Below are 13,743 nucleotides of genomic sequence, written 5' to 3'. Positions count from 1 at the left end.
TCGCTTGTGTAATCCAGTACAAATTCTGATCCAATTATACTCGATTCGGTTGTAGCATAGCCCTACATATAAAATAATTTATCACCAAGAATTAATGAATCAGAGGATCTGTTCGGCACAAAATTCAGCACGGCACGCGATTTGGCACCAGAAGCCTTCTGTTCGGCTGCACAGTGCCGAACAGAAGGCTTCTGTTCGGTTGAGGGTTGCCGAACAGAAGGCTTCTGTTCGGCACTGTTCAGCCGAACAGAAGCCTTTTGTTCGGCGATCCAGTGCCGAACGGAGCACGAACCGTGAAAAAAAAAAAATTTCGAAACAAGGTGGAACACGTACCTTTACGGCCGATTCTTCGTCCCAAATCACTAGTTGCTTGTCCATGCTTCGAATGGGGCTTAAATCTCCTTCAAAGATCGCCTAAACGATGTAAATGGATCGAGGGGTTTAAGGGGGGTTTGAGGGGGGTTTTTTTTTCTTTTCAAAACGAAACAGAGGAGGAGGAAGGGGGGTGTATGAGAAAATCTCAAGGGCAATATGGTAATTACACTAAAGGTTAGTTTGGGTATTTTTTTTTTTGGTTTTTGGGGGGTGTCCTGAGCAATAGGGGGGGTGTATATAGAACTACCCTATTGGAAGCTCCTGGCGTTTTTTCATATTTCCTTCTCGGCTCTTCTCGGCTCCTGGGGCTTTTCATATTCCAGAGAGGAGCGGCGAAAGATTGGCCCTGGGTGGTCGCCCTCATCACTCCCCCTTGTGAGTTTAGAATTTGCTAATACATGTAGAGTTCTAGAAATTCGGCAGTGAGAAAATTTGTGTGTGGGTACGTGTGTTTTTTTTGTGTGTGTTGTTTTTTGAGCTGAAAACTTTGGTTTTTTAGGTTTTAGAGGTCGTTCCGACGGAAAGGTGAGATCTTGGCCCGTATCGTTGCGGAAAGCCTGAGAAAGGCTTGATTCAGGTGAGATCTTTCTCGGTTTTTCGGTCGGGATGAAGAGTCCGTAGAATTGGAGTTGGAGAGTTCTGGTGTGTTTTTCTAGGTCTCTCAGCCGCCCATTAGCTGCGAGCCCTAAATGGGATAAGTTTCACGAGAGAGAAGAAGAGACGTGACGGGAAATAGAACACCAAGTGTCGAATGGTTGGCGAGTATAGGAGAGGCGCTTCCTGTTGTTTTCCTCATTTCTTTTTCTTTTCTTATAAGGGTACTGTTGTAGTTTCGCTTTCCTCTTTCTCAGTTTTGTCGTCACACGGTGACCCCATCAAGGAGTGAGCTTGTTGGGGGCGACCGTATTTGTTTTCTAGGGTTTCCAAACAGCCATTGCTATATCTTTTCTTGATCTTGTTTCAGTTCTCGGGCTAGCTGGTGGCGGTAGTGTCTGGGAGTTGTCGCCATTTTCGCCTTAAACTGAATCATCCGTTTGTTGATCGGCCGATCTTGGTTTTCATCAGAAGGGTATGAGAATTCTCTGAACGTCTTTTTTTTTTTTTTCCATTTGATACTCCATCCTGGGGGTTGATTCTAGTCCCTTTGATTGATATTTGGCTATTGATTTAACTCGAGAGAGTCTAGAATTTAAGTTTAGATTAAATTTGCTTTAGCGACTATTTGGTAAATGTCTTGTAATGAATCTATGTTGATTTGAAGTGTCTGTAAGAGTTGATCAAAGCTTTTGCTCCCCCCTTTTGATGCAAATATCTGATCTTGGATTTCTCTTGCAGGCCTCTATTAGTGTTTTAGTGTTTCGTTAGCTGCAGGAATGATGCAAGGAGCCGTTCTGGTTGCAATAGTTGCTTCAATTGGTAATTTGTTGCAGGGATGGGATAATGCTACCATTGCAGGTAACTGTTTCTCATGCCCTAATGGGATCCAAAAGTATGTAGAACAACTATTTAACCATCATTTTCATATTTTTCCCTTGACTTTTACCTGCTAAGTGGCCAAAAAGCCATAATTCTTGGCATGATCCACTTGTGGGCTGACATCAAGTTGATGGTTGATCTTTGTTTCTTGTTCATCTCTTCTGTAGTTTGTGGTGCTTTATTTTTAGATTGTTCTGGAAGCTGGCCAGATCTTACTGGGGTAAAGCTTGGTGGTCGTTTTTTCTTGGGGTTATTATCCTTGTCCATCCGTAAAAATCCTGGGAGATTTTCATAATTAATACTTTTGCAAAGTCGCGGCTCTGTGAATATTCTGATTAGTGCTTTGAAAATGTGGTTATTCTTATTATTCTTTGTTTCCTTTTACAAACCGAACATTGTTAAACATAATAGAAGAAGTTAAATGCTTGGTGATTCTTATGGTTTCTTTTCTTCAGGGGCTGTTCTTTATATAAAGAAGGAGTTCAAATTGGAGACTGAGCCCACTATAGAGGGGCTAATTGTAGCCATGTCCCTTATCGGGGCTACAATTATCACCACATTCTCTGGAGCTGTATCAGACTGTATTGGTAGGCGTCCGATCCTAATTCTTTCATCAGTCCTCTACTTCCTAAGTGGTCTGGTGATGTTGTGGTCTCCCAATGTCTATATCCTCCTCTTGGCAAGGCTTATAGATGGATTTGGAATTGGTTTAGCTGTCACACTTGTTCCAGTATATATTTCTGAGACAGCCCCACCAGAGATAAGGGGGTTATTAAATACCCTACCACAGTTTAGTGGATCTGGAGGCATGTTCCTGTCATACTGTATGGTTTTTGGAATGTCATTAATGTCCAGCCCAGACTGGAGATTGATGCTCGGAGTTCTCTCTATCCCTTCCCTCGTGTATTTGGCATTGACAGTGTTTTATTTGCCCGAATCTCCAAGGTGGCTTGTAAGCAAAGGGCGGATGGTAGAGGCGAAAAAGATTTTGCAGAGATTACGTGGAAGAGAAGATGTCTCAGGTTCATTGTGCTACAAATTCCTTCCATGTTCTTTTTAATTGATGAATCGTTTTTTGATTATTTTTTTCTTTTTTTGATTTTTGTTGCTGTTGCAGAAGGGCACTTATTTGTTACTGCCAAGCTTCATTCTATTTTTGTTTACACAGATTTTGTGTTTTTAAATCTATTATACCTATAAACCTGCATGGCTATATAAAACATCTAAAAAAGGTTTTTTCTGGTTTATATCAGTGAGTTATATTAAATTGCTTGTAGTCTACATGAATACTGAAGGAGCCTTTTGCACCTCTCTCTCAACCACGTCCTATAGTTAAAAGAAAAAATGATTGGAACCATAAAATAAATTTTGAAAAATTTCTTTATAAAGTAAGGGATTCTTCTTCTTTTAGAGAAAAAAAATTCATGAATGTATCTGTGAATTTAAGAAAGAAATGTTATCAAATTATTAATGAACATGTTTGGAAATAGAGTTTCTAATTAACTTGACATTCGTGTTACTAGTACTAAAGTCTGCCATGTATTCAGTCTGCCTTAGCAAATTTTGTAAGTCGAGAAATATCAGTTTTAACATTGTTATTTTAAAATTTTCCTCTCTAAATATAACCTAGAGGTATGCCTTAAGTTAGAATGTAAATTTGTAACAAATATATTGTGTCATGTTTCCAATATCACGAACCACTAAATCAAATGCTTATCTCATTATCTGACTCCATATCTGTGTTTTTGTTGTACCTTCAGGATTATTGCCAACAATAAAAAATATAAGATTGGTTTGGAATGCTTCATTTTGCGTATGGGCATCTATGTTAAGGATTGTTGGTCTTATTTCTAATTCACCATTTCATGGTGCAGTAACTAGATATTGAAGCTAAAGAACGTTAAGTAAATCTATGGCATTGTCAATGCATGAGCAAATAAGTTGGTCAAATTTGTATATTATATTATCAACCTGATTTTAGCAGAAGTCAACTGTCTAGTGCAATGCTTTTTGTGTTAATAGAATTCATTGGACAGTTTTGGTAGGACCGTAGGATCAAGGACATTTTCAATATTCAAGATCTGTTTTTAATCTATCCTAGGCTTCATTATTTCTGGAGCCATATATTAATGTGTTCATTTAAACTTTATGAAGTTTGGTGTAAACATCATAACTAGATTTTTCAATCTTTTCGTAGTATGTAAACCTATGAAATTTCCATCTCTTAAAAATCCTATATGGGTATATGGTTTCTATCATGGTTTTAAGTGCCACTGACATGCGATGTGTCTGCCATTGGTCGGCACAGCATTGGCCACGTGCTATGTCATGTTGAGAATATCATGTGCTGGCATCCAGTGTGCGAGGGCATGGCTAGCAATTAGCATGCACTTCATGTCGTAGGCTCGGGGTTTTTAAGTTTCTTACTTTTAAAGTTGTTTCAAGCATTAAGTATTATTTTATAACCATATATTCTAACATATCATGTAATTAGTATATGGGTTCATATGCATGGTGAACTCCGCGTAGCGTCTTTCAAACTAATATGACATTGTAACAGTGCATTAACATTAAATTAATGACAGATATTGATAAAAACAAATGGCAACTGTTCATAGAAGACATGGCACCAACACAATTATACAGAACATGCTAAAGTACCGACACTTTATTCACTAGAAGACCAAGATTAGTGTTGATTGTACAATAGCAGTGACATAATATATGATTATCAATTTCTCATAATGTAAATGAGATATGTTTTCTGATGCTCACTCCAACCCTAGATAGAGTCCCTGGGGGGATTGTAAGCATCATTGTTGGGATGAAGTTCATGTTATGTGAACTTGAATAGTGTTCACTCCATGGGCTGCACTGGATCATGATAACAGTGAGCTTGAACTGTGTGCATGTGAGGCATTACTATGCAGTTGGCTTGTGTGGATCAGTGTGGCTGCAGTCTGGTAGGCTTGTGTGGATCAGTGTGCCATGACCATATTTCTTGAAGTCAAAGGAACGATTTCCTCATGATTTTCCATAACCGTATTTGTATGTCTGTGCAATGTCCTGCATATGACTCCAATCATTGGAGAAAATGGGAAATCCCTTGTGTTCCAATCATAAGTTAAACACGTTCCATGTTGGCATGAAAGAAAAGACATGAATTATCCCTAATGTCATTATGAATATTGATCATTGTTAACTCTCATCTCTCTTGGCCCGGCTGAATCCATGATATTGTCCATGCCCTCAACATGTCAGTTCCTTTTTCCCCTGGAGGATCTAGAAGATATGTAGGATCTGCTTTCCCCTCATAGCAATCAGTGGCCCAATCTTTCTACTTATAATTGCCCATTCTGAGGGAGGATCTGGGTGGAATTTCCTCCCCCAAACCTCTGTTTTCATCCTGGTTTTATATGCTTAAGCACTAATCATGTAATGTTTAGAAAATTTCTTGGGAAAATGATGAAGTATTCAATATCAAGAATCCGACAAATTTGTGCACATTTGAACAACAAATATTAAAAAAATAACTTTCATGCAGGCATCACCTTTATTAGGACTGAATTCTAGTTCTTGATCTGTCTTAAAATTAATGTTTGTTACTTGAAATGGCAAATCCATCTCCCAGCCAGCTCTCCAATTCTCTGCAGCCATTTGACTCTTCAAATTGCACACACACACACACACACAGAGAGAGAGAGAGAGAGAGAGAGAGAGAGAGGGGGGAGGGTGTCAGAGCCCTTTTATCTCGATGTTGAGCCAGCAAGCTGTATCAGCCTGTCCTGATTTGGCAACAGGTCTATATGGGCCAGCGTCATGTAATAATGAGCTGTTCGTTCTGCAGATGGTATGGACCCAATGTTAGGCACCGATGCAAGCTTGGCATGGCCGGAGCTTGAAACCTTGGCTTTATAGCATCTCTTTATGATTTTTTTCCTTTCTGAGTCTGTGGTTCTTACTTCTTTAATGGTAAGTTCATTACTACATTACAAGACCTATAAAAGCAAAAGAAAAATGCTTTCAATAATAATTATTTTAAATTATTGAGTAGAGGTTGCTCCTTTTTGAATTCTCTCTTTCTTTAATGGTGTAATCTATTTTGTCTGTTTGCTGCAATCTGTCATTTCGCATTGTTGCTTACATGTAAAACTTTCTCAACAATATGTTGAGACTTCAAGTTTTGGTCGAGGACGAGTTGCAATGCTATTTCTATAATAGGTTTTTACATTTTTATCCCATCATACAATTGAGTCTGCACTTCAGGTTATTTAGTGGCTCGGAAAATGTGCCCGTTTCTTAAACTTGTGGGTAAATTACAAATCCCCCAACTCGGAGATTAGGAATAAATTACATTTACTCCCAATAATTTGTAAATCCTACACTTACCCTTCTGAAGTTTATTTTATCCAACACTTTAGCTCATAACTTAACAGAATATCAGTCAAATCATTAACGTTAAATGAGGCCCAAATGCTCCATTAGAAGAAAATTAGAAAATGACCAAAGTAACCTTAAGTGACATAACAACCGCCCCAGGACAAAAAATGTGACATGCTCCTTCCCACCTATGGGCAATTTTGACTTTTCACATGAAGCAAAAGGTTTTACTAACGCCATTAATTTAGCTGGGTATAAGTGTAGGGCTTAAAAACTATTGGGTTTAAGTGTAATAGACGTAAACCGTATGGGGTTTTTGTGACTTACCCTAAAATTAATGAAAGTTCTTTTCTTATGCTATATGCACCTTCCACTTTAGTAATTCTATTATTGAATCAGAGATTGGAGCAAGGCTATGGTGTTCAGTGTACTTGTATTGATTATTTAATCATTGATTTTGTTGATTTTCTGGGGAAGATATTCCTAATTAGCTAATTATACAGCAAAGTATATGAGCACATAGAATGTCTAATGGAACAGCAGCCAAAACTTTAGCACTTAATATTATTGTATTACTTTCTTGATTTTCTTAAGAACTTTTCATGTGAAATTTGTTGAATCTTTGATTTACATTTTTGTGCACATTAATTTGACATAGTATGGTGGTTATTGTTATATTGACAAGTGCATATGCATGCATATTTCTGCAGGAAGGCGCATGTTGACCTGAAAAATAGCACATCTATGCATGCTAGATTTAATTGCTCTGTGGGTTATGTGATATTGTTACATGAGAAATTCTTGCAGGCGATGTCATCAATATTATCTGTTACTGTAAAAACTGTTTTCTTTTATCAGTTAAATGGATTTATTATACTTGAGAGTTGGAAAGTTATTTTTCATAATAATTATAATAATAACGATTGCTGCTGCTGATTTTGCATGTCGTAGTTTCTTGTATCTTCTACAGACAGAATTTTCATTATTTAATCCTGATCTGTAGTCCTCTTTTAAGTCTATAATGAAACAACTATTCTAGAAAATGATTCTTAAACTTTAAAATGGCATATTCAATTGTCTAGTTCTGCCAATTTGATGCTGACTTATTCTTCTTCTGTTCTGCTTTATTATGTTGTTACTGTTGTTCTTCCGATTAAAGCACAATAACATGTGACAAATTTGAGAATGGTGTGCTTACTTTTTCTATTGAATATGCAGGAGAAATGGCTCTTCTTGTCGAAGGCTTGGGGGTAGGGAGTGAGACATCTATTGAAGAATATATAATTGGCCCTGCTAATGAGCTTGCTGATGACCAGGGAGAAAATGCTGATAAGGAACAGATCACATTGTATGGGCCTGAAGAGGGTCTCTCCTGGGTTGCACGGCCTGTTAAGGGACAAAGCGCCCTTGGAAGTGCCCTCGCGGTTATATCTCGCCATGGTAGCATGGAGAGTCAGAGTAACATACCTCTTATGGATCCCCTGGTCACTCTTTTTGGAAGTGTTCATGAGAAGCTACCGGAGATGGGAAGCATGAGAAGTGCACTCTTTCCAAATTTTGGCAGCATGTTTAGTGTGGCAGAGCAGCAACCAAAAACTGAGCAGTGGGATGAGGAGAGTCTTCAAAGGGAGGGTGAAGATTATGCATCTGATGCTGGAGGAGGTGATTCCGATGACAACTTACAGAGTCCACTGCTCTCTCGCCAAACAACAAGCCTGGAAGGCAAGGATATTGCCCCACCGCATGTTGGCCACGGGAGTGTTCTAAGTATGCGGCGAAACAGCAGTCTCATGCAAGGGAATGCTGGGGAGTCAGTCAGTAGTATGGGTATTGGTGGAGGATGGCAACTGGCTTGGAAATGGTCTGAGGGAGAAGGTGCCGATGGGAAAAAGGAAGGAGGATTCAAGAGAATCTATCTGCACCAAGAGGGTTTTCCAGGTTCACGGAGGGGATCCCTTGTTTCACTTCCTGGAGGTGAAGTCCCAGAAGATGGTGAATTCGTCCAGGCTGCTGCTTTGGTAAGCCAGCCTGCTCTGTTTTCAAAGGATCTCATGGAGCAGCGTCCAGTTGGGCCAGCAATGGTTCATCCATCAGAAACAGCTGCTAAGGGTCCAAGGTGGGCAGATCTTTTAGAACCTGGAGTCAGACATGCTTTGTTTGTTGGAGTTGCCATCCAAATCCTTCAGCAGGTAAGTTCTACTATTGATAAACAATAATTATAAATATTGATTTGTTTAGACCTTCTGGTGGTCTTGCCGTTCATGCTTTAGTCGATACTGGTCCTTCCCAGATTTAGAGTGACTACGCAGTCATTTTTTTCTTGTACTTGCTTTTTGGTGCTGAGCCAACTGGATATCATACTTATTTATGTACTTTCAGATGTTTAAAGATTTAGTTTCTCCTAGGCATTTAAAATATTCTTTCTAGCTGCTTTCCATCCTATTTGGAAGGGAGTTTGTTGATCCATTTTATTTGTTGAGCTAAAATAGGAACAAGCTAATCATGCTACAATGTTCTTTCCTCCATTTTTGCCGACTTCTTGATCACATTTTTTACTATATAGAACTTCTTCATGCAACAGTTCTCAAATTGCATATTCTAAGCAGTTCTTAGGCTCTTTTAGATTACTTTCATATTTTACATTCATTTTTTACAAATTCCATCTACAGTTTCATGTCTTGCCACTCATTCTTTTCATTTTCATGGCATGGTAGAAGGTAAGATTGTTGGTTAAAATAAAAAGAAATCTAATACTCCATTGCTTGTTAAAGTAGTAAGCTTTAGGAATTTCAAAAAGGAAAGATGGTAGAGAAAACCTTGAATGGACGGCTTTCTGCCTCTGTTATGATCTTGTTTTCTTTCTTTGTTAGTGTCTAATGTTACCTTCATTGTCTGCAAGTTCATGGGATAAGAGTTAAAAGGTAAATGATCCTTTTGCTTTTCTATGACTGTTGCATCCACATATCTTTGTATCTCTTGGTCCACAAGCATTGCCTTTTTGTAGTGAACACAATTATCTCTCCATTCGAGTTGTAGATGTTGCTTAGGATATGTCCCCGAGAACAAGGGTATAATTGATATAATTCTTTTGTGTAGGTCTTCTTACCCCTGGAAACATAACCTTCTTCTTGCTAGTTTATGGGATTTCTTGAGCCTTTTAGAGTTTCATTTTTGATTCCAATGAGGTCTTGTTTCTCTGTTTCAATGTCAACAATGTTACCTCCTTTAGTTTTTTTGCCTTATCTGTCTTTTCTTATGCTAAACTCCACTCTTGTATCTTGGGGCATGCCCCTTTTTCCTTTATTCATGATATTAATCAAGACAGCCTTCCACTCATGCATCATTTCCACTGCCTGCTTTGTCTTTTCATATATGGCAGTCATGTGCCCTTCATAGGGCTGAAAATGGATAGGATGGGTAGGACATAGATAAGATATTGGTATATCCATATGAATATCTACTTTTATTAGGCGAATATGAATTACACATATTGATATCAATTGGATGCTAAAATTTGTATATGTATTTATCTTAACAAACATGGACATGATTTTTATCAAAATGAGGAATATGAACATGATACAAGATTTGATAACATAAATTTGGTTAGGTGAATATTTATTCCTCATACAAATGATGGAATGCATTCACTTAATCACATGACATTTTTAGCAGATTTAACAACTCTTCTGAACTACAAACTTCAGGTTAAGGGGCAGATTTGTAGTGTCTCAATAATGCAACCAAGTTAATGATATCAATTTATGCAAATATCGCTTTGTGGAAATAAGATACCCATTAAAATTTGGAGTTTATGCGAGTTATATAAGACTAAATAGGGCTGGAAACAGATTTGGATACTATTCAGATGGTTGTGCATGTATTTTCATCCGTAGCTATTTTTCTGACAAATATAGATACATATATGGATATTTGTTGGATATTAAATTTTTATATCCATATCCAGATAAACTTGAATATAGAAATGGAATATCCAATCCATTTTTGACACTACTAATTCATGGTGCTATTTTATAGCTTTTGCTTCTAGAGCTTTGGATACCAGAGCGTTTAATAAAAAGCTTTTTGCTATTTGGTAACTTCACTTCCAAAGTGCTATAGAACTTTAACATATATTTGCTAACCAAATTGAGAAAGTATTTTTAGTATCAAGAAATGGTATATTGTTCTAATATAATATAATAATAATATCCTATAATATTATTGAGATATAATGATGTTATTGTATAATATAATTATTATAGTAGTATGATACAATGAATTATGATAGTATATTATATTATAATAATTTTATATTATTACTATTATAATAATATTATCATATTAGTCATATCATATCATATTAGTTTTTGGAGGAAGTAGAAAGCTCTTCCAAAATTTTTACCAGGCATCTTAAAATCACGCAAAAGTGTTTTTGGCCCTTCAAGTGCTTTATGGCCCTCCAAAACTAATGCCAATCGGGTGCATATGTAATGGAGCCCTTGATCATTTTGCATTGTTTCAGTTAATCTTGAGGAGCACTTGATGTGCATCTTGATTCATATTAAGAGCTCTAGTCATTCTTTAGGGTAAGCCAATATTCGAAGTATCTAGTAACAATGGTTGAAGAGCTCTGAGCTTGTTAGCATAGTGATACTCGAAGGCACATTTTATTCATGTGGCTAAATGCCTCATCAATGGCACTTGGATCTTATAGTCACTGTAAGCTTCGTTGGCTTGATGGTATGCTATTTCATTAGACTTTGCCAAACTCTGCATGACAGATCAATGGATCTGAATGTCATCGTGGTCACATATCGGCTTTTAGAACTTGCACCTAGAAACTTCTAAGTCTAACATGTAGCAAAGATTTTGTCAATTCTACAAGTAACAAAACAACCGGACCAACAGATTTCTTAATTATATACATACATTTGTTTATTCATTCTCTACATATGTTTGTTCTTGCAAAAACATTTATATAGTATGTACCGGTCGCTTATCCAAGACTTTTGGATATTGGACACTTGAAACTTGTTATTGCTCTAGTCAGAGCAAGATATAAGATATTATATCTTAGGCCTTTTCAGGAGATTGATTGTCTTACGATATCTTGCATTTCTCAGGAGGCTCTTCTGATTTCTTGCTTACATCTCTAGCCTTGGTTTTTCTTCTGCTGCTTTTTTCCTTTAATACTAGGATGTCATGCATAGGTTCTAAGTGGTAGATAATATGGTTTCCTTGACCTAACTCGTTAGTTATAATTTTTAATTTGTGTTTGAATGAACTTGTAAATCCGTATATCTGGTTTGTTGAACAGCTATTGGATATTTTCTTAAACATACGTGCACGTACTTTCATTATCTGATGGACATATTTTCGCCTATAATCAACAATGGCTTAAGGACGTTGTTATGGTCATGTATTGCATGCAAACATATACTTATCTATTTTATATGTTTAACTGGGCTGGCACCCAAACATCGGATTGATGGCATTAATGCAGCCTACCAACATTTGATATCCAGGTGCAATAAGTCTACTGTACATGGGCATGTCCGTGTTCAACATTGCACAGACATGCACGTGCAATAAACATAATAGGATTACTGAAGGTAAAAGATATATTATGGGTTGGTTATGTTTTAATGCTCGGTTTCTTTTTCTGTAATTTAAACATTGGTTTGTTTCAGAATTTTTTCCTTCATCCTTACTATTTTAAACTTTTAATGTCCACACTGATTGAGTTTTTGCTCGATTTAACTTTTTGTATTTGGTTTATAATCTTAAACAAAGTTGTTCACACTGAATAGAAGCAAATAGTAGTGGCTTGGTCCAAATTTCCCTGTTATATATTGAAGCAATGAAATCTTACCGTACCCCCAAGATCGGCCTTATCTGCTTTCTCAAATGCGACATCTACAATGATTTCGATTCCAAATTAGTTCAGTTTCAAGTGACTATGCTCATGGATTTTTCTTTCTATACATCATTGTAACACTTTCTCTACTAATGCAGTTTGCTGGCATAAATGGTGTTCTCTACTACACCCCTCAGATACTGGAGCAAGCTGGTGTTGAAGTTCTTCTTGCAAATATTGGCATCAGTTCAGATTCAGCATCAATCCTTATCAGTGCTCTCACAACCTTGTTGATGCTTCCTAGTATTGGTATTGCCATGAGGCTGATGGATATTTCAGGGAGAAGGTTACTCCTCTCCTTTCTACTTCTTACATGACCTTTCTACTTACATAACATATGACATATTTTGCAGAATTTCAGCTTAAATTCACAATCTCCATATTGCATCATGAATCCTTATTTTTCCTATTATGCAGGTTTCTTTTGTTGTCCACGATCCCCATCTTGATAGCTGCACTTCTTGTCTTGGTTGTGGCAAACCTTGTGGACATAGGAACTGTGGCCCATGCTGTGCTGTCCACTTTTAGTGTCATCGCCTACTTTTGCTGCTTTGTCATGGGATTTGGTCCGGTCCCCAATATCCTTTGTGCAGAGATCTTCCCAACTCGGGTCCGTGGTGTGTGCATTGCCATCTGTGCCCTCACATTTTGGTTTGGAGACATCATCGTCACCTACACTCTCCCTGTGATGCTAACATCTATTGGCCTTGCTGGTGTTTTTGGAATCTATGCATGTGTCTGCGTCATATCTCTGGTGTTTGTGTTCTTGAAGGTTCCTGAGACAAAGGGAATGCCTCTTGAGGTCATCACCGAGTTCTTCGCAGTTGGTGCAAAACAAGCTGCAAAAAAATGATTGTTATGAAATTGCAGTGGCAGTATCAGAGTTCCAGGTTTCCCAGGCCACGTTCGTGGCTAGCTATTGCTTTTTTAGCATACTGAAATTACTTATCTTGGGGGTCTTTGGAACGGTTAGGACGGGGATAAGTTAAAAGAAACTGAGAGGCAAGGTTTGAAAAGGGTGTTCAGGCAATTCCAAGGTGATGTGTTTTACTGGTATTTGGTGTTTCTTGGCTGTGAGGCATTTGAATGCAGGGGACTTGGAATTCGTTTGCTTTTCTATCTGTGGCATTCTATTCTTTTATCTTGTGAATTTATTTTGTAAGCTTTGATGTGCCTTGGAATTCTACTCTACATAATGTTTAGATGTAGTTGGTATAACTAATATAAAAATTTAGATGTCAAACAAGTTATATGAATGAAACTCCTGAGTTTCAGGAAATAACCGTCCCGTTCATGGTCTCTGCCTGTTTGAAGCCATGGGCAGTTAAGAGGGGGATTCCTGGAGCTCTAGGCGTTCCAATGTTCGATTGTGTTATTGCAAGGATAGCAAGCAAACTAGGTTGCTGAATTTACAGCTGAAAAATAAGAATACTGAGTTTACAGCTGAAAAAGTCTATCAGGGCGACATAACTGCTAGGCAATCTGCTGCAATGCACTCTCCCCATTGAAGGTAAATTATGATCCCCATTTCTTTAAAGAAGAACAAGCTTTGCTTGCTTTTCATCCTTGCCTCAAGTTATATGAAAAACTTG

At 37.6% G+C, this 13,743-nt stretch overlaps 1 protein-coding gene across 4 annotated transcripts; it reads left to right on the top strand.

Moving 5' to 3' along the window:
• Positions 1–617: 617 nt before the first annotated feature.
• On the top strand, positions 618–13,397 carry LOC120107782 (monosaccharide-sensing protein 2-like). 4 transcript variants are annotated; one of them, XM_039121236.1, is made up of 8 exons: positions 618–750; positions 875–952; positions 1,340–1,444; positions 1,711–1,830; positions 2,307–2,873; positions 7,450–8,420; positions 12,250–12,437; positions 12,569–13,397. In XM_039121236.1, exons 4-8 carry the CDS (start codon positions 1,749–1,751, stop codon positions 13,002–13,004), a joined length of 2,244 nt encoding a protein of 747 aa, XP_038977164.1. In that variant the 5' UTR covers positions 618–750; positions 875–952; positions 1,340–1,444; positions 1,711–1,748; the 3' UTR covers positions 13,005–13,397. The 4 variants fall into 4 exon arrangements, with proteins under 4 accessions (XP_038977164.1, XP_038977163.1, XP_038977165.1 ...); XM_039121235.1 differs by having other exon boundaries at positions 875–1,193; XM_039121237.1 differs by lacking the exon at positions 875–952 and having other exon boundaries at positions 630–750.
• Positions 13,398–13,743: the final 346 nt, after the last annotated feature.

Source organism: Phoenix dactylifera, unplaced genomic scaffold (assembly GCF_009389715.1).
Source record: "Phoenix dactylifera cultivar Barhee BC4 unplaced genomic scaffold, palm_55x_up_171113_PBpolish2nd_filt_p 001016F, whole genome shotgun sequence".
NCBI classification, from domain to species: domain Eukaryota; kingdom Viridiplantae; phylum Streptophyta; class Magnoliopsida; order Arecales; family Arecaceae; genus Phoenix; species Phoenix dactylifera.
Note: the sequence above shows the minus strand (reverse complement) of the source record. Positions and strands in the feature narration are given on the sequence as shown.